This window comes from Furipterus horrens, unplaced genomic scaffold, assembly GCF_987537825.1.
Source record: "Furipterus horrens unplaced genomic scaffold, mFurHor1.1.pri manual_scaffold_13, whole genome shotgun sequence".
Taxonomy (NCBI): domain Eukaryota; kingdom Metazoa; phylum Chordata; class Mammalia; order Chiroptera; family Furipteridae; genus Furipterus; species Furipterus horrens.
In genome coordinates, this window is record NW_028327183.1 from 19,226,965 (window position 1) to 19,247,239 (window position 20,275).

Sequence of the window (20,275 nt, forward strand, 5' to 3'; positions counted from 1 at the left end):
GAAACAATTAGCAAAATGAAAATTTTCGACAACCTATGGAATAGGAAAAATTATTTGCAAGTCATACATAAGGGGTTAATATCCAAAATACATAATGAACTCATAAGCCCCCCAACAGGTACATTAAAAGATGCTCAACCTCATTAGCCATTAGGAAAATGCAAATCAAAACCACAGTGAATTATCACCTCATGCCTGGGAGAATGGCCATCAACAAAAAAGATGAGATAAATACGGGTGAGGATATGGAAGAAAGGAAACCCTTGTGTACTGTTGGGACTGTAAACTGATATAGTCACTATGGAAAACAGTATGGAGAACCCTTAATTAAAAATAGAACTACAGTATGATCCAGCAATTCCACTTTGGGAAACAAAATACTAACTTGAAAAAGATATCTGTACCCACATGTTCATAGCAGCCTTATTTGTAATAGCCAAGACATGGAAACAACCTAAGTGTCAACAGATGAATGGATGAAGCTGTGGTATATATGTGCAATGGAATATTCAGCCATTAAGAAAAAAAAAAAAAAAAAGGAAATCCTGCCATTTGCAACATGGATGGACCTTGAGGGCATATGATAAGTGAAACAAGTCAGAAGAAAAACACTGTATGGTTTCATTTAAATGCGGAATCTAAACAAAACACACACACACACACACACACACTCTATTTCATTTAAATGGAATCTAAACAAAACACACACACACACACACACACACACACACACACACACACACACACACACACACACACACAGAGGAAAAAAACCCAAACTCAGAAAAGATCAGATTTGCAGTTATTAGAGGCTGGGATTGGGTGGGGTGAAGCAAGGTAGTCAGAAAGTACAAACTTCCAGTGATAAGTACTAACAATGTAATGTATTGTGACTATAGGAAACACTGCTGTATAATATATATTATTCAGAGTGTAGGTCCTGAAAGTTCTCATCACAAGGAGAAAAGATTCTTCAACCTCTAAGATGATAAATGTAACCATTTTAAAAATAATTTATTTACTTATTTATTTTTAAAGAGGGGGTAAGGAAGAGAGGGAGAGAAACATCAATTGGTTGCCTCTTGCATACCCCTAACTAGGGAGCTAGCCCACAACTCACGTATGTGCTCTGAGCAGGAATCAAACTGGCAACCTTTCGATTCACAGACTGGCACTCAGTCCATTGAGCTACACCCAGCCAGGGCTGGATATAATCATTTCACAACGTGAAGCCTGTCCAGAAAGTATCCAGCCACATAATATGAAAAATATACTTATTGAAGAAGATACAAAAAGCATTGTACACAGGACAAAGACTCTTCAGTCCCCTTCAAAGTTATGACCTTCTTGAGGAAATCTGGATCATTGGTAGTGGTTTGAATCAAGTATTTAACTACTACAGCACGATGGTCCTTTTGCTCTGGTTAGCAGAAGCCATAGAATGAATTTTGCCACAACAGGTTTCACGCCAAGATCCTGGGTCAAAATCTTGGACACAGTAGTTTTTGAACTCCCCAGATCAGCTTCTGGTTCTCGCAATCAGTCACGGATCTTTGTTGATTGTAGCTCATACACATTCAACATTCTCAGGTGTTCTGCTTCTTGCAGGTCTTCCAGAATGTGGATCACTTTAAAGAGATTCTCAACCATCTTTGAAGCACTTGTGTCACACTTTTATTTGTGCTGCACTCATCACATCATCCCTGAAAGTCTTCTGAATCACCCAAATAGTTTCCACGGAGGAATGTTCAAGCTTAATGAAAAATTGAAATAAATTCATTACTCTACTCATTTTGAATGCCACGGCCACATAGTATACTCACTCAATGGCATCTACTGCCCCTACTGACTAGGTACAGTGAAGTCGTCATTGTTCATACATGCGCATTCCAGTCCACTCTCCTTGGCTGCCAGGTTACACTGAAGTTGTGCAAAAACGTTCTCATTATACTAATAATGGCTTGGCGTTTTCCGGACAGATCTTGTATATGCAAGTCAAACCATTATGCTCTACACCTTAAACTTATACAAAGATGTATGTCAATTATATATCAATAAAACTGGGGGGCGGGGGGGGGGAAACCTTCCAGCTGTAAGAATTCTAGAGGCAGTCCAGAGAAGGCCCCTCAATTACAGAGCTAAAATGTTATCTATACACCCCTCAAAACATTATTTTATCCAGTGCCCCCGTAGTTATATGAACACAATGTGGGAGTCAACAGACACATCAAAAGCTAATTAAGTATAAGGGGGGAAAGAGAACATCACAGGGTAGGTATGGAGAGTGGAGAAACTTGGGTCCATGGTTATTTGGTGATTCTGAAAGGAAATGGAAGTCTTCATTCTGCTGACCTAAGCCCCAAATATTAATTCAGGTTTGGCTCAATAAGCACCTTCACTGTGATGGGTATGTTAGGTATATACTCTCATTTCATTCTCACATCAACCCTGTTTATCTCCACGTTACGTATGAGAAACCAACTGGCCTGACCAAAGTCATGGATCTAATCAGAGGCACAGATTTGACTGAACTCAGGCCTTGTTAGTTTGTGTCTCAACTTATTTACATGTTTCAGAGTCTTCAGGGAGAGGTGCCTAAAGCCTGTTTTTACTGAGCGGCGTAAAGCAGCGATTTCCATATTTCTTATCTCATGGCACACTTAATTACTACAACTCTGCAGCATACCAAAAAATATATCTTTGCTGATTTGACAAAAAAAAAAAAAAAAGAGGTATAATTTTGACTCATTCACATGGGACAGCTATTGTATTGTCAGTTACCATTTTTTAATTTGACAATCTAAGGGAAGAGGTTAGTGCCTCTGACTAAAATAGTCAAGTACTGCATGTTTTATGAGTTTATTTATTTTTAGAGGGGAAGGGAGGGGGAAAGAGAGGGAGAGAAACATCAATGTGAGAGAGATGCATCAGTCGGTTGCCTCTTGCACACCCTCAACTAGTGACCTGGACCATAATCCAGGCATGTGTCCTGACTGGGAATTGAATCAGCAACCTTTTGGTTCGCAGGTCAGCACTCAATCCACTGAGTCACACCAGCCAGGGCAGGTATTGCACGTTTTAAAAATTCTTGCGGCACAGCAGTTGAAAATCACTGTCCTAGAGGATGATGTCTTTGATTAGGAAAATTTGAGGGGGAAAAAAAAATCAAACATACAAAATTTATAATCCTAAAACACAGGGTCTCATGGACCTTTTGACTATTTGGATTCTTATGGAAAAAAATGTTTTCAGTAGGTTGGACAACATATTTAGGGACTTAACATCTCTCCTTTTACCTTCTGTAGACAGGGGAACCAAGACTCAGAAGTTTTAAATGGCTTGCTCACAGTCACTCAGCTGTTATTTGGTCACACCAGCATCAGTCCTGTTGCCTGATTCTACTTCTACTATGAACACATTTTGGGTGACTGTTTCACATGTGTAAGCTTTCTCTCCCCTACTAGAATGTCAAGTTCATCTGAAAAGGCCCTGGACATTTCTCTGTGCTTAGCATGATGCTTGGAATATTAACTCATAATTTGCTGTCATCTATCAACCTTTCAAAATATGAACCCATAGTTCATGATAATCCCACTAAGTTTCTATCATTTTTGCTGGGTTTTGGACTAAAGAGAAATGAAAAAGAAAAGAATCTGGTAATACATTTGGAAGCACAAGAAGACAATCCAACATAAAATCCACCCTTGCCTGGCCTATCGGTAGCTCTCCAGTATGGCAGTAATCAGATGACCACACACTCTCAGTTGTGGTACAAGATCTAAAATTAAAATTCAGTATTATGCCCTGGCCAGATGGCTCAGTTGGTTGCAGTGTCATCTAGTAAACCAAAAGATTGTGGGTTCAATCCTCGGTTGGGGCATGTACAGGAGGCAAACAAATGATGTTTCTCTCTCTACAAAAAACAAAAACAAAAAAATCAAATATATCCTCAGGTGAGGATTTTTAAAAGATTCAATACTATATGCTATAAAATCAGAAGGTTGCTTTGATAAGGTTGCTTCCTTATCAAAGAATCAGGCATAATTCCTGCCCTAGTTCCCTATCAGCCTGTGGATTTAAACAAACCAATCACATCCTCCTACAAGAATCAGGGGGCACCCATCCTCTTGATACTACTAAGCCTGCCTCTTACAGCCTCTCGTTTTATACTGGGTTTCTGACACACAAGGTCTGCCTTCCGAGCAGTGATTATGTACCTAATCATTCCAAAAAGGGGGGGCGGGGGGTGCACAATTCCTGATTCTATAGAGAGATCAAGTTTTCCTGCTTTATGTAATCTCCCACTACTGTAGAAAGAAGTTATTTCAGGAAAAAGGGCAATAGCAAGGATCTGCTGCTCAAACATTTACACATTTATGCTGAATTTCTTGGGCTACTGCATGTCAATATCACACAATCCAACAGACTAAATGACATGGGTTTAGGTAGGAAGAATGGACCCTCACATCAGGCTGTGCATGTCATTTAACAGTACGGTGTACTATGCAAATCCATAAACTAAGTAAGAAAGAAAAGTGTTATTTAGGGATTCAATTCCTAGCAAAATCTGAGTATCTATCAACTGATCTAAAACCAAATCATGATTAAAGAGACACAGCGCACAAGGGATAGCATCAGAAACCCTCTGCACTGGACTGTGGGCTGTTCAGAGTCAAAGATCCTGTTTCATCACCTCCATTCTTGATTTTAACCCAGTGCTAAGCCACAGAGAATCTACTCAATGGAAGTGGCTGTGCACATGCACATGAAAGAACATTTACTCTGTGAAGTATTGAGAACAGCAGTGAGCTCAGATCTCTCCAGGTTCAATGAAGCTCAATGGACTGCCTGGGCGGGAGGAAGAAAGCTGAACTCTCAAATGTGGGCTAGAAAACTTCTTAGACTGGGTCACTTCCAATTGACAGGATACCAGCACTGCTTCCTCACACTGTAAAGAACCCCCAGAGCCCACCTAAGGTGTCTGTGGCAGACAGGCTCTCCTAATTATCCATGTGCCGTTAAACAGGTACTTTTTGCCTAAGGCAGGTTAGTATTCTGGGTACTTCTGTATTTACTGATCCTTCCTAGTAGTCATATGGCAAGAAAAATCATTGCAGAAGCTGTAGAAGTAAAGGAAGCCATCTGTTAAAAGACTATCCAGTTGGGATTCATGCCAAATCCCTCACTCTAAAACCGCAAAGTAAAATGCTAAGCTGGGAAGAAAAAAATAAGCCACCCTTCCTTAAATATCCACTGGGAAGAGGCATGGACAACCACACAGCTGTTACTGAGCCCAAGTTCATCTGCATTATAAGAAAAGACAAAAGAAAGCCAAAAAACTTAAGGTGAAAGTAGGAGGCCAAAGAGTGCCAGAAATCCATGCAGAAAGAGGATGCTCAGTTCTTCTTGCTCCACCCGAGGCTCAAGTCTCCCACCTAAATTCTCATCCCTAGAAAAGACACACAGACACCAGCTGCCTTAAAAACTAGGTTTGTATTTCTCATTAGGCTCCAGAGTGGCAGAAATCAGGAGTTATACTCTATCTAACCTGGTCCCTACCTCAGTTTGCCTCCCTCCCTCCCTCCCTCCCACAAAGATAACATTGTACAAAACTTTATTTACAGGAAAACCAGTTAAAAATTAAGGGTGTGTACAAAAGTATATGTGAGAGCCAGAAACAGCAATGCAGGGAAAAGTTTTGGGAACTAGGGGACATTGTATTCCACATTGGACCTGGTGTAATGTATTATGTACCAGGCATGGAGAAGCACAGTGAATCTCAGTGCTAATTTTAGGGGAAATCAATCACTCTAGTCTAGGGGAAGTCTTAATTATCCAGCCACCCTTCTTCTGCCATATGGGTTCAAAGCCAGGTAGTGGGAAAAACAAAACAGAGTCTTTGACAAACCCCACATTAAAGGAAGGGCTCAGAAAGCATAGCGGGTCCGAATGTCCTCAAGCTTCTTGGACACCTCAGGTGGGGTTCGGTCCAGTTCTTCAGAGACATTCTTTTGTTTGTTGGGCTCCATGGAGTTGAACTGCTCACAGAGGTCTCCGTCAATCACATTCTAGGGCATGGAAAAAAAAAAAGAGCAGAAGAAAAAGGTTAGATGACCAAAGAAAATGACACACACTAAAGTAGCAGCTGCAAGGAAAACTTTTTATTCTCCTACAAATACCTTAACCCTATTTACAGAGCCAGGAACACTTTTGTTAAGCTGATCCTTAGGAGCCAGAGTTCAGATTTACAAAACTGGGTAAAACATTTTCTCTGGCTGTCACTTGCCTGGAGAGGACCTTCTCTCCCATTACTATCTCCATTCATCTACTCCCTTGATGCTCCTTCGTTCAGGACTGTTCTGAAATTTTTTATTTTTTTGCACTAGACACGTGACTTTTATTCCTAAATAATTACTATACAAGAGCATATTACAATAGAATTTTATGCATAACTAAAAAGCAATGCTATTAAAAAAAAAAAAAAAAAGAAACTGCAAAGGCTTTCTTTTTTCCATTGTATGTTTTTGACGCCTTTGTCAAAACTTACTTGCCCATATACATGTGGGTTTATTTCTGGGCTCTCAATTCTGTTCCATTAGGCCCTGTCTGTTCTTCTGTCATTACCACGCTGATTTGATTACTGTCACTTTGCAGTATAATGAAGTAAGGGAGTGTGATACCTCCAGCTTGTTTTTTCCCCCAAGATTGCTTTGGCTAATTTTTTCCAGTTCTGGCAAATTTCCATCACTATGCAATATCATTGCAGCAATTTTAAGATATAAGTTCCTGACTTAAAGTAATTATTCTTCATTCCAAATAGGCATCGAATCATCATTTTAATAGCCTGATTTTGACCACTGTTTCATGAGACACTTCATCTGGAACCCAAAGCTCAGTTGTCTTTTTTTCTGAAACCATCAATTGATCAAAATTCCAGCTTCATTTTTCTGGAACTGTCTGGGTTATGCTCCCCCGCTTACCAACAAGTCCATGACCTCCCAGGGCCAGGCTGAGGGTGGAACCTACAGGCTAACAGGTCCTGGCTGAGGGAGAATCCAGCAGTCCAAGAGACAAGAAAGGTAAGAAGCTGGCAGCCAGTGGGGGCCATGTAGGCAAGAAGGGGACTATTTTTATTTTTAAAGGAGGGAGTGAAATAACCAAAGAAACGACTGACTAAATGGGCTGAGGATTCCCCTTTTCAACCCATATTTCCAACCAAGACCTACCTTAACGGGGAAATAATAAGAACGAAAGCTGAGGTGGTCTCTTCCACAAAGGGGGGGATGCTCAGACCGTAGGTGCATTTCCACATGCTGGAAGAAGTCATGGTCCTAGCAGAAAAAAAAGAATTTGTTACTAAAAAAAAAAAAAGGGATTTCAACTACTAGCCTATGGTTTCCAGAGGCACAATGAACAGAGAAGCCATTGATTTCTACCATGTAAACATATGTTAAATATCTAAATCACTCCTCTGATGACCACAGGTTTTCCTGCTATGACAAAAAAGCAAAAACCTTAAAGAAAACCTCCCTGTATTTGCAGAACACATGAGAACACTGTAAGTAAAGAGTGATTTGTTAAGTCAGATTCTTGATCCCAGCAGCTTCGATGGCTGGAATGACATAAACCAAATTTAACCAATCCTAGAGCTGACAGTAGAAGGCAGTAAATGCACCTAGTTCCTATCATGCCTTCATTCCTAGACTATGGTTTTTGGTTCTGGGGCTTTGGCTTCTGATGAACCCTATACCTATATCAGCCACAAAAACAAATGGCTTTCCCCAGGGAGGGTGGAGTGGGGAGGGAGAGAGGGAGAGAGACAGAAAGACAGACAGAGGACAGAGAGAGAGAGAGAGAGAGAGAGAGAGAGAGAGAGAGAGAGAGAGAGAGATCCTACCTCTCCAGGCACTTTTGTCACATTATAAAATTTCCAGAACACTCCTAGTTGCAAGTGGAGACAAACGGAGTTGCCCTCTTAGGCAGATTTAGCACAAAGAAACCACCTTAAGACGGCAAAAGCCTAAGCAGCGTGGGAGAGTTCACCTCATGAGATGTGAACGGAACAAGGATGCCAATTCCTCCTGACAAGGTAGTATAGACAAGTGATTCTGAGCCTCCAGGGATCAGCGTGGTCTTCTGCAACGACAGCACTGTCTCCCCCACATGATAGTTCATGATCACCTCTGCCTGCAAGTCAAAAACAGACCAGTAATTGTGCGGGCTCTCAGGAGCCTGTTCTAGATTCCCAAAAGCAAGCAGCATCTCCAAAGTAACAACTTTCACCACTTTTCAAAATCCAAAGATTACTAAAAATTATTTCAATATGTTCTTAACATTTAGAGCTTAATGCCCTCACTAACATGCTGATATTAGATCATTTCTGATAAATAATTAAAATGGAAAATTCTGTTAAATTATCAAGTTTGCAATTTTTTTAAAAAAGCAATCACAAAAAATGATTAAAAAACAAAACAAAAAACACCAAACACTATGCTTGCTTTCTAAAAGGAATCTCTTTCTACAAATGCAGAGGAGTACATTCCTACAGGAAGAGTGGCCCAGGACACCTCAAAGAGCTGGTTAGTATCAATAATGAACCTGTGCAACCACCTTTTTCAAGGAACTTGCTATGCTCCAAGGAGGTTTTATGCTGCTAAAATGACTCAGAAATTTTCGATTCTATAGTCATAAAAATGATAGTGACTTGGTCACCTTAAGTCAAACCCAATGTCCATCCATGATAGGCTATGTACTGTACACTTAGGGACTTCCATGCATGCACAAGAGCACACTCAGAACAGTCACATGCAATGTGGATGACTCACTAAAACATGTTTCCTCCTTCTGAATCTTACCTTCTGAGAGGCCCCATTGAGCAAGCCCCGGTCCCAAAGGGCTTTGTTTCCTGTGGGATCCTCATCCACTTCATCATTGGTGTTAGGTGGGAGCCTCACCTAAAAGAAAGTGACAGATCACTGGGCTAGGTCCTGCATTTGCTCACCTGAAACACCAAGCAAGTTGTCTGCCCCAGGTCTTTGCGAACAGGACTAGGGGCATCACCTTTGGCAGAGGCCTGAGCCCAAGTCTCCTGCACCCATTCTGGTGACTGAGGTGTGAGAAACTCAAGACAATCAACCCAAGAGCAAGAGTCTAACATAGCAAGAGCAAAAACAAAGACCAGAGAATATTAAAAAGAGAAGTCAGACGGGTCTTAATGAGAAAATAAATATTAGACATTAGCTCAAACTAACCTATTATTATTAAACCATGTCCCGTGGGTAGGAGGGACATAAAAAAGGGACAGAAAATCTAAAAACTTGATAAAACTTAGATAACACAAAGTTTTCTTTTTTTTTTTCTTTTTTCAGATTTTATTTAGTTATTTTTAGACAGAGAGGGAGAGAAACATCCATCAGCAGCTGCTTCTCGCACATACCCCGACCAGGGACCAAACTTGCAACCCAGGCATGTGCCCTAACTGGGAATCAAACCAGTGATTTTTCAGTTCACAGGCTGGCGCTCAATCCACTTAGTCACACCAGCCATGGCCAAAGTTTACTTTTTAGAGAGAGCCTTAATAGGACTGAATTTTAATACTCATTTTTACTTTTCATACTAGAGACCACAGTCCTAGGTCCTTGGCTTTACCACAAACTGAGCCAGCTTTCGTACACATAACTATAACCCAAGTAAAAATCAACTCACCACACAAATGTTGCCAAACTTGTCTGCCCCAGCCACAGTGTCATAATCGAGAAGGCTAGCTGTAGTGACCCACCGGGGGTAGGTGTCATCAGCAAAGATGATGAGCTGGTTCTCATTACGCTTGTAGCGAACCCAGATGAAACTTTCTTGGACATCAGACACTATTACCCTGTGCCCAATAGTCTGGATCCCGGAGATGTAATTGGCAATATGCTGGAAAAAACAAGCACAACAATGAGCGTAATGTTGAGGTTCAGAACCCAGAGACTCTCCAGCTTTCCCTGAATGCAACATAAATGGGGTCTGTAAAATGGCATACAGCTACGAATAGTAGTCATCAATGATTTCCTAAAAGATGGGGAAAAGAACTAAATGGTTTTAATATATCACAACAAAGTGAGTCATATGAATTTTTTCCCAGTAAGTTATTTACACTATACAGTATATTGTAGACTATTAAGTGGGGAATAGCATTGTCTTTAAAAAACACATATACCTTATTTAAAAATACTTTATTACTAAAATCTGCTAACCATCTGAATCTGAGCCTTTAGCAAGCCAGTCTTTTTGTTGGTGGAAGGTCTTGCCTTGATGTTCATGGCTGCTGACTGATCAGGGTGGTGTTTGCTGAAGGTTGGGATGGCTGTGGCAACTCTCAAAATAAACAAGTTTGCCGCACTGACTGACTCTTTACACGAACTATTTCTCTGTAGACTGTGATGCTGTTAAGACAGCATTTTGCACAGAGAACATCTTTTGAAATTGGAGTTAATCCTCTCAAACCCTGACACTGCTTTAACAACTAAGTTTATGCAATATTCTAAATCCCTTGTTATTTCAATAATCTTTCACAGAGTCTTGACCAGGACTAGATTCCATCTGAAAAAAAACTTTCTTTGCTCATTCATAAAGAAGCAACTCTTCATCCGTTAAAGTTGTATCATGAGATTGTAGCAATTCAGTCACATCTTCAGGCTCCACTTCCAATTCTTTAGCTATGTCTACATCTACAGTTACTTCCTCCACTGAAGTCTACGAGGGTTGAAATCAATTTCTCCTAAATTGTTAATGTTGATATTTTGACCTCTTCCCATGAATACCAATGCTCTTAATGGAATCTAAAATGGTGAATCGTTTCCAGAGGTTTATAATTTACTTTGCCCAGATCCACCAGAGAAATGACCTTCTATGGCAATTACAGCTTTACAAAATGTTCTCTCTTAAATAATAAGACATGAAATTTTTTAAAAATTCCTTTTTCAAAGAAAGTTGAAATTACTCCTTGAACCATGGGCTGCAGAATGAATGTTGTGTTAGCAGGTATGAAAATAACATTAATCTCATACATCTTCCATCAGGGCTCTTGGGTCAATAAACAGTAATATTTTGAAAGAAATCTTTTTATTTTCTGAGCAGTAGGTCTCTAAATGGCCTTAAAACATTCAGTAAACCATGTTATAAACAGATGTGCTGTCATGCAGGCGGCTTTTTTGTTCCATTTACAAAGAGGAAAGCAGATTAAGAATAATTCGTAAAGGCCCTAGGGTAAATGAGCACTGGCTTCAATTTAGTTACCATCTGCATTAGCCCCTAACATGAGAGCCAGCCTTCCTGTCCTTGGAAGCTTTGAGGCTAGGCACTGACTTCTATCTGGCTAGGAAAGCCCTTGCCGACATCTCCCAGGATAAGGCTGTTTCACCTACACTGAAATCTGTGTTTTGCCACCTTCAAGTATTATCTCAGCTAGATCTTCTTGGTAACTTGCTGTCATTTCTCCATTAGCTTTTTTATGTTATGGAGCTGGCTTCTTTCCTTAAACCTCATGAACCAACCTCTGCTAGCTTCAAATTTTTCTTTTGCAGCTTCCTCACCTCTCTCGGCCTTCACAGAATTGAAGAGTTAGGGCCTTGCTCTAGATTAGGCTTTGGCTTAAGGGAAGATTATGGCTGGCTTGATCTTTCCAGACCACTAAAACTTTCTCTTTATCAGCAATAAGGCTATTTTGCTTTCTTATCATTTGTTCACTAGAGCAGCATTTTTCATTTCCTTCAAGAACTTTTGCTTTGCATTTACAACCTAGTTGTCTGGCACAAAGGGCCTAGTTTTCAACCCAACTTGGTTTTCAACATGACCTTACTTACTAAGCTTAATCATTTCTATCTTTTGATTTAAAGCGAGACATGTGACTCTTCCTTTCACTTGAACACGTAAGCGGCTATTGTAGGGTTATGAATTAGCCTTATTTCAAAACAGTTTCAGGGAATAGGGAGGCCCAATAAGGAGAGAGATACAGGGGAACGGCCAGTCAGGGGAACAGTCAGAACATACTACATACATCAATTAAGTTAGCTGTCTTGTATGGGCGTGGTTCATGGGGCCTGTAAACAGTTACAGCAGTTAACATCAAAGATCACTTATCACAGACTGCCATAACTAATACAACAATAATGAGAAAGTTTGAAATATTGCAAGAATTACCAAAATGTGACACTGAGGCACAAAGTGAGGAAATGATGGAAAAATGGCATGGACAGACTTGCTCAACACAGGGTTCCCACAACCTCCAATTTGTTAAACATGCAATACATGCAATGAGCAATAAAACAAGGTATGCCTGTAGAGGAAATACATGCCTAAATCTCACAAATTCCTTATAGAAGAAAGCAGGACAGAATCTGGTTCTTAGTTTGAAGAAGTCAAAAAACCCATGTATGTACTCATGGCCTTCTTAAGTCTAAGGGCCTAATTCTGAAATGGAATTGGATGATTACAACAAGGTCCTAGTGAAGACCTGATTTTAACAGTAACTGCCTACAACTTTGCCAATGTTTTCCCCTCCCTCTCTAGCTAAATTCAGGGCTCTCTTAGCATATTTACCTTGTTCTCACATTTTCGGAGTAACTTCTTCTTTCCCAGGTCATAGACCCGCAGAAGCTTCCCCACACCAATCAACACCCTACCCTGGAATGGGGCAATGGCGGCAGGGACCTCTTCCACTGGAGTCTGTGAGACGAAAAGCAGGTAATGCAGCTATTAGAACATATGTTAGCCCCACCGCCTTGATTCAAAATGCCTTCTACAGGCATCTGTCAGGAAGACAGCAAGTGACCATCTTTTGCTTATCAGGGAATGAAACACGATGTTTGCGTTAACAGATCCCACGTGCCATATTTCACCCAGCAGGGGGATCAATGCCACAAGCTAGAAGTGTTGGTGCCACATGAACTCTGACTCAGAGCCCATGCTAATTCAACTGGCACCAATTACCTAATAGTGAAGTCTCAATATGAGAACTGTAGTTTGTAAAGGAATGGGAAAGAAGAGCTTGTGATATCTTATTGCAAGAGATACAATTATTTCCTAAAAAGAAATTCTCCTGCCCGGACTGGTATGGCCCAGTGGGTTGGGCATCATCCCACAAACCAAAAGGTCATTTGGTTGATTCCTGACAGAGCTCATGCCTGGGTTGTGGGGCAGGGCCCTGTTGGTGGGGTGCAAGAGGTGACTGACCAATGTTTCTCTAGCACATCAGTGTTTCTCTCCCTCTATTTCTCCCTCTCTTCCCCTTGCTCTAATAATAAAAGTCATGCTCTGGCTGGTGTGGCTCAGTGGATTGAGCACCAGCCGGCAAACTGGAAGGCCACCGGTTTGATTCCTGGTCAAGGGCACATGCCTGGGTTGCAGGCCAGTTCCCCAGTTGGGGGCATGCAAGAGACAACCAATCAATGTTTCTTTCTCTCACACATCAATTTCTCTCCCTCTTTCCCTCTCACTAAAAATAAATAAAAATAAAATATTTAAAAAAGTCTTTAAAAATAAGATAGCATTCTCCTTGTGGAAGGATTAGAGGAGCCACATTCGTGTACTGTCAATATAGAAACAACAGGAATTCTTTCTCAGTTTTAAAATTGTGGTAAAATATATGTAACATAAAATTTACCATTTTAACCAATTTTAAGTATGCAATGCAGTGACATTAAGTACATTCACACTGTTGTGCAGCCATCACCATCATCCAATCCCAGAACATTTTTTACCTTTCCAAAGGGAAACTCAAAACCATTAAACAGTAACTCCCCTGAGAATAGTAACTCTTTAAACTGCTGAGTTTTTTATCACAAATTGCTGCCTGCTTAATAAGACTAGTAAACAAGGAGTCAATTCAATGTGCATCTTACTTCCCCACTGCGGATGGTTAGCACACAGGCTTACTGTGGGACTCAACAGGCAGCAAAGCTTCACTGGAGCATAAAAAACCCAGCAGCATTTTCCATGTGCTACCATGAGATGGATCAGAATTAGTTAGGTGACTCCCCAAATGGTCACCAAAAGACCTGACCCACAATTTAAGCAAAAGTGGGAGAGTGCAGTAGGATCTAAGGTCCAGTAGAACCACTGGCTGGTTCCTACCTTGTGCAAAAACTCCAGTTTTTCCCCATTGTTCACAAGCTTGTAGGTATAGACAAAGCCCCCTGCTACTGATCGAGGGTTCAATATCAGGTCTTTGGCCACGCCTACCAGCACATACCAATCATCACCAGTGTTGGAGAACCTGCACACGGCCACACTGCACAGAAAAAGAAGCACAAATTAGGCATTAGTCAAAGCCCAGAGAATTCCTGTTCCAGCCTCCAACACCTTGGACATTTTGGACTCCTTACCTAAAAGCAGCCTCATTCTGTTCCAGCTGGACAAGATCCAGTGTGTTACCCTGAATAGGATTCATCACTCGGATCACAGAGGCCCACTGCCCATTGCCAGCCTTGGGAGCTCCAAAAATGGACTCAGGAAGGTTTTCATTGAGAAATGCTGCTGCCATCTCTGCAGCTAGTTCCCGCTCATCCTCCCCTGCTGCTTCCACCATTTCCTAAATTCAAAAGAAAAACAAGAAGAGTTGGTGCTGGGTGAAAGTAGTTAAGTAGCAAGAACACTTCCAGGGACAGTCCATAATCTATAAAGTAGCAAAGTCTGTAGACCAAATCAGAATTTCACAAGATGAAAAGATTAAAGGGAGAGGTACACAGACAAGAAGAAGGAATACCACTAAAGGGGAAACTAGTAATACTTTTAATGCAAAAAAACCCCCGCTCCACTAACATTAGCTGTGGTGAGGAGTTGAATAGTGGTCTGAGAAACATAAAAATGAAAACACCATTTTTCTACCTAACCCATCTGATTTCGCTTGCTAAGTCTGTTTGTCTCCTCTCTTCCAGACCAGATAGTTTTACATGGTTAGGGATACTTATCTTGTGCTAGGAAATGATTTCTGGAAGGAGCTGGTGTTGTGGAAAATAGGAAAGTGATCTCCTTTGGGCCCAAATCCAGGACACAAATAACAGACTCTTTTGGAAGCTCAAGGACTGAAGAACTCTGTTCCAGACAGGGGGCTAAATACTAAATAAACCCACGTCAGTGTATTAGCCCCATGTCACAAGAAAGCTTCAAAAACGAAGGACTTTGGCAAAGGGCTCTATCTGAAGGTCCCCAAAAAAGCCTGGCTCTTAACATGTTACAAATAATAATCAAATACAGGGGTTTAAACTTTCAGCACAATTTCAAACTAACACCTTTTAATCAAACCCCGAAGGTCAGTCTCATTACCTCTGCCATCTGCTGCTTCCTCTGAGCTTTTGTAGCCTCAGTGTAGGCGTTGTGGTCGGTTTCAATGATGATAAGGTTGTTACTCTCAGGGTGAATGACAAACTTCCTGGGTGTGTACTGCAGTGGAAAAGCTACTTGATTAAAGACAGCACCTAGCTTCTCCAATGCCAAAATCCTATGTCAAAAAGAAAGAGAGTTAATAGGTCACTCACTCAGAACCTAGGAACCGGTGCTGAAGTGGCCCATGAGTGGCAATAGCAAACACATCAATCCCTAAAGCTCTAATGTTGGCATTAGGCAACATGAAACAACAGACTTCTAGAAGAGTCTGCACAAGAGACAAGATCGAGAAGGGCTCCACACTTTGGCAATAGCCCACCACTGTGTTTCATGACAATTCTAGTTTTCGCCAGTGAAACCCACATTAGAACCCTCAAAGTAATTTTTTATCACTCCAGTGATAATGTGATAGTGAAAAGTTAAAATTTCTTCTTTATTTAAATGGCCTCCTGAACAAAAAATCCACCTAAGCTTATGAAATCCATGAATCCATTGTGAACAACCAATAGTTATAACCAGGACAACGATATGAGTGGCATTTAAAGGTTAAATAAAAAAGAAAACAAACAAAAAAATCCAAAACTTGAAAAAGTCAAACTGAATGTTATTTTCCAGCTTGCAATATAAACAGTGCTCACTATAACACTATCAGTGTAAACTATAGCCTGTCAACTTGTAAAAGCCCTAAATAATTTATACTGAGGTTGCAATTTAAGATTTAACAGTGCAAATGACCAGACAGAGCAAGAAAAGGTTATGAGTGATCCTGCTCTAAAGCTAATCAAATGGCATTGCACTGGAGAACAAGAACCTTAAATCACGCCTTGGCTGCTTAGCTCAGTGGATTGAGCGCTGGCCTGCAAACCTAAAGGTCGCTGGACTAATTCCCAGTCAGGGCACACGCCTGGGCTGCGGGCCAGGTCCCTAGTTGGGGGTGTGCTAGAGGCAACTGATTGATGTTTCTCTCCCTCTCTTTCTCCCTCCTTTTCCCTCTCTCTAAAATTACTAACTTTTAAAACTTGGCCCTAAACATCTAATCAAAAGCTAGAACACCAAACACCGAAACTTGGCTACCAGATACTTAAACCCCACGCCAAGTAGAGGTTTCAATTGCAACACACTAGTTGGCTCTTTGTCATCTCTTCATCACTTCTTCCAAAACTGGCAAAGTCCAGGCCCTTGGCAGAAGGTTCCCTATGGGCTTCTACTGTAGGACTCTCACCTTAGAGTGTTGGTGGAGATGGCCACAATGCCCTCAGGACACTGTTCAGAGGCGAAGCCAGATGCAAATTCCAGGGTCTCATAAGACAGGGGGGTGAGATGGAAACGAGATTGATAAGAATAACTCAGCCATGAGCGGCTTGACATGGCCAACACCTGAGCAAAGAAAAAACACCTCCAATAAGTTGGGAAAAACTCAAGCGTGGTATGCTGAGCAAACACCCTATCCCCAAATTTCAGACTGCAGAATATCCCAACGAATTTTAGAAACCTAAAAGGTTACCTTCAAGAAAAAGAGGCCTAGAGAAAAGGCAGTACAGCTTACTATTTGCTCAGTGTGTAATCATTCAATCTCTCTGAGCCTATTTCCATGTGTGCAAAATGGGAATAATATCACAAGGTTGGAGAGTTGCAAGGATTAAAAGTAGTAACAAGGAAAGAACTAGCATAGTACCCAGAAACACTCGTGGGTATTCTTAGCCTAAAGGAACTTTTTCACATTACATGTTAAACCATGACATTGATATAAGATTGCCCTAGATGGGAGGTATTCATCCAGCGAACTGTCAGGCTGCTCTATTTGTCTAGCCCGAGGACTGAAGGGATGAATATCCCAACTTATCTATAACCAAATTAGAAGAGTGCTATAGAACCCAGTTAAGAAACTCTGGATTAAGGGACCCAAGACTTCCAACATGAATGAAATAACAAAGTAGAGCTGATGTTGAACTAACTATATACTGGTGAAATAAAAGTAAAGCTTACACCAAGGGGATTTACTTTATCTGATGCCACTAACATCCAAACATGCTGTCTGTCTTCTTTCATTACTTACTGCCTCCTGGCCTTGCATTCGAACACGGAAGAGTTTCACAGGACGGGATCCCAGGTACCTCGTGCGGGTGTCAGATAGATCCCCAGTGACAGGGTCCAGAACAGTTCTCAGCAGCACACCGTTCTAACAATAAGGAGAAGCGTGGGTTAAGCCTACCCATGATGAAAGTTCCCCTGGCCACTTCACATATAATTATAGAGCAGACAAAAGAAAATGACTTGGTTTAAAGAATATCATAATAATCAGCCGGCCATTCATTCATTCTTTCATTAAATCACTCACTCAAATAGTTACTGAGCATACACTATGTGAAAAACACACATTTCCCACTGTATATCCTTAAAACAAACAAACAAAAATTTTTGTCATGTATGTAAAATTCTGCCCTAACCAGTGTGGCTCAGTTAGTTGGAGCATTGTCCCACAAGGATAAAGGTTGATGGTTCAATTCCCAGTCAGGGCACATGCCTGGGTGTGGGTTTGGTCCCCGGTCGGGCTGCTTACGAGAGGCAACTGATCAATGTTTCTCTCCCTTTCTCCCTCCCTTCCCTTCTCTCTAAAAAATATAAAAATCAATCAATCAATCAATCAATCAATCAATCAATCTCTTAGAAATAAAATATATGCACCATTAAAACTGGTCTCTAAATACCATTTCCCCTAAAAATAATAAGGCTGCTAAGGAAATAGTTAATTCAGGTCCAGGGCAAAAACATTACAGATGTGTTATGGGGCACTTTGTTGTGCCAGAAGGGAAGAAAGTCCCCAAAGACAGTGGGGTCATGTTAAAAGGACAAAAGAGCCAACTTTAAATGGGAACACCCACTCATCTAAAATGAGATTATTTAGCACCTAAGAAAGGTTGGTGGTGGGAGGGGGGGTAGGGCAAGACTGCAGTACTTTGAATCACAAACATAAAAACCTGCAGGTTCAAGCCCTGGCTGGTGTGGCTCGGTGGATTGAGCGCTGGCCTGTGAACCAAGTGTCGCTGGTTCAATTCCCAGTCAGGGCACATGCCTGGGTTGCACACCAGGTCCCCAGTTGGGGGCGTGTGAGAGGCAACCACACATTGATGTTTCTCTCCCTCTCTTTCTTCCTCCCTTCCCCTCTCTAAAAATAAAATAAAAATTTAAAAAATCTGTAAGTTCATGTTATTTTTTTAAAAAAACATTTCATCAGTCTTCACTGAATATTGCTATGGCACCAACTTGTCACTCTGAAAATAGGTGAGCAAAGGGGAAAAAAAAGTATTTATCCTTTCCCTATATGAACTGTATCTCAGAGTGAAGAAAGATATGAAGCAGTTTGTCTTTAAAGAAAAGTGCCAGCTAATCAAATAAAGTACAAAACAGCAAATGATCATTTCCCAACTGCTAACAAATAATGAATCTAGGTAATGTGTATCAATGGCTGTTGATGAGGCACTTCAAAACAAATAATTTAATATAGATACAAACATTCTCACATCACTTAAAGTGGGATAACCAGATGTTGTATGCCTCCTGATGTGATATAACAGGAGTAAATAGCACTACCTATAAAATATTCTTATCCCCTGTCCCCACAAATTAAATCCAAATGTAATCAACCTCTAGATTTATGCTATCCAATGCTATAGTCAGCAAGCCACGTGAGGCTAGTCAGATTTGAGATGTGCTATTTAACTACAAAATACCAGATTTCAAAGACTTAGTCCAAAATAAAGAACGCAAAACTTATTTTTATATGGATTACAAATGAAAATTATTTTAGATATATTCAATTAAATAAAACATTAAAATTAACTTCATCTGTTACTTTTTTGTAGCTACTGAAAAATTTAAATTACACATGGGGCTTACACTGTATTTTTAGCGGACTACCCACTAGTTTGCAGGAAATACAGAAGAGAGAGGAACGTTTAAACACAAAAGAAATGACTGCGAAATCCAAAACATCAGGATTTCTGTAAGATAAATGATCTGATTTCTTAATAAAAATGAGATGGAGCAGTTATTAAAAGAAACACTGGGAGAGGGGCAGGGATGGGAGGGGCAGGGGAGAGCAATGGGGGGAAAAAGGGGACAACGGTAATAGAATAACAATAAAAAAATCTCCAAATATACCAATAAAAAAACCAAAAAATATTTAAAAGAAACAAAAATATGTATCAAGCAGATATAAGAATTGCACTACTTTATGTAGATTCTGAGCAGAACCAAATAGAAAGATATTTTGGGGGAGGAGGATATTAGAACACAGACAAAGCAACAGATATTAAAGAATTATTGTTGGGCCCTAGCTGGTGTGGCTCAGTGGACTGAGCACCGGCCTGAGAACCAAAGGGTCGCTGGTTCAATTCCCAGTCAGGGCACATGCCTGGGTTGTGGGCCAGGTCCCCAATTGTGGGCGTATGAGAGGCAACCACACATTGATGTTTCTCTCCCTCTTTCTCCTTCCCTTCCACTCTCTCTAAAGATAAATAAAATCTTAAAAAAAGAAAAAAGAAAGAATTACTGTTGGATTTGCTCTAAATATTCTAGGAAAAAGAGGGGGAATAGATAAAAGAAGAAGAGCCAAAGTTGGTAACTGCTAAAACTGGTGATGAGTACATGGAGGTTCATTACATTAGTCTAACTTCGTGCCATGTTTGACAATTTCTAAATTAGGAAGTTAAAAAGCAAAAAGTACCTGAGCTAGATTACATGTTTAAGTAAATAATCATTTAAGAAAATGACAAGTATGTGGTCAAAAACCCTGATACTATCTGATCCTTAAGTTCTTACTTTTCATGCCACAAAGAGATCAGCTGCTTAGATAACAGAGAACACTTAGATATCCTTACTGATAATGGAGCCCAGTAGGAACTGTGAG

At 40.6% G+C, this 20,275-nt stretch overlaps 1 protein-coding gene across 1 annotated transcript in view; it reads right to left on the bottom strand.

The window, feature by feature from the left end:
* Nucleotides 1–5,474: 5,474 nt before the first annotated feature.
* The window catches only part of SF3B3 (splicing factor 3b subunit 3), a 49,000-nt gene continuing 34,199 nt past the window's right edge, over nt 5,475–20,275 (bottom strand). The window contains exons 16-26 of the mRNA XM_090261355.1: nt 17,423–17,545; nt 16,589–16,743; nt 15,307–15,481; nt 14,367–14,572; nt 14,116–14,272; nt 12,583–12,708; nt 9,706–9,918; nt 8,856–8,954; nt 8,044–8,187; nt 7,227–7,331; nt 5,475–6,068 (exon numbers count right to left, since the gene is read on the bottom strand). Coding sequence (XP_090117481.1) covers nt 5,928–6,068; nt 7,227–7,331; nt 8,044–8,187; nt 8,856–8,954; nt 9,706–9,918; nt 12,583–12,708; nt 14,116–14,272; nt 14,367–14,572; nt 15,307–15,481; nt 16,589–16,743; nt 17,423–17,545 — 1,644 coding nt within the window. The 3' untranslated portion in view covers nt 5,475–5,927. The remainder of the gene's footprint in view (nt 6,069–7,226; nt 7,332–8,043; nt 8,188–8,855; nt 8,955–9,705; nt 9,919–12,582; nt 12,709–14,115; nt 14,273–14,366; nt 14,573–15,306; nt 15,482–16,588; nt 16,744–17,422; nt 17,546–20,275) is intronic.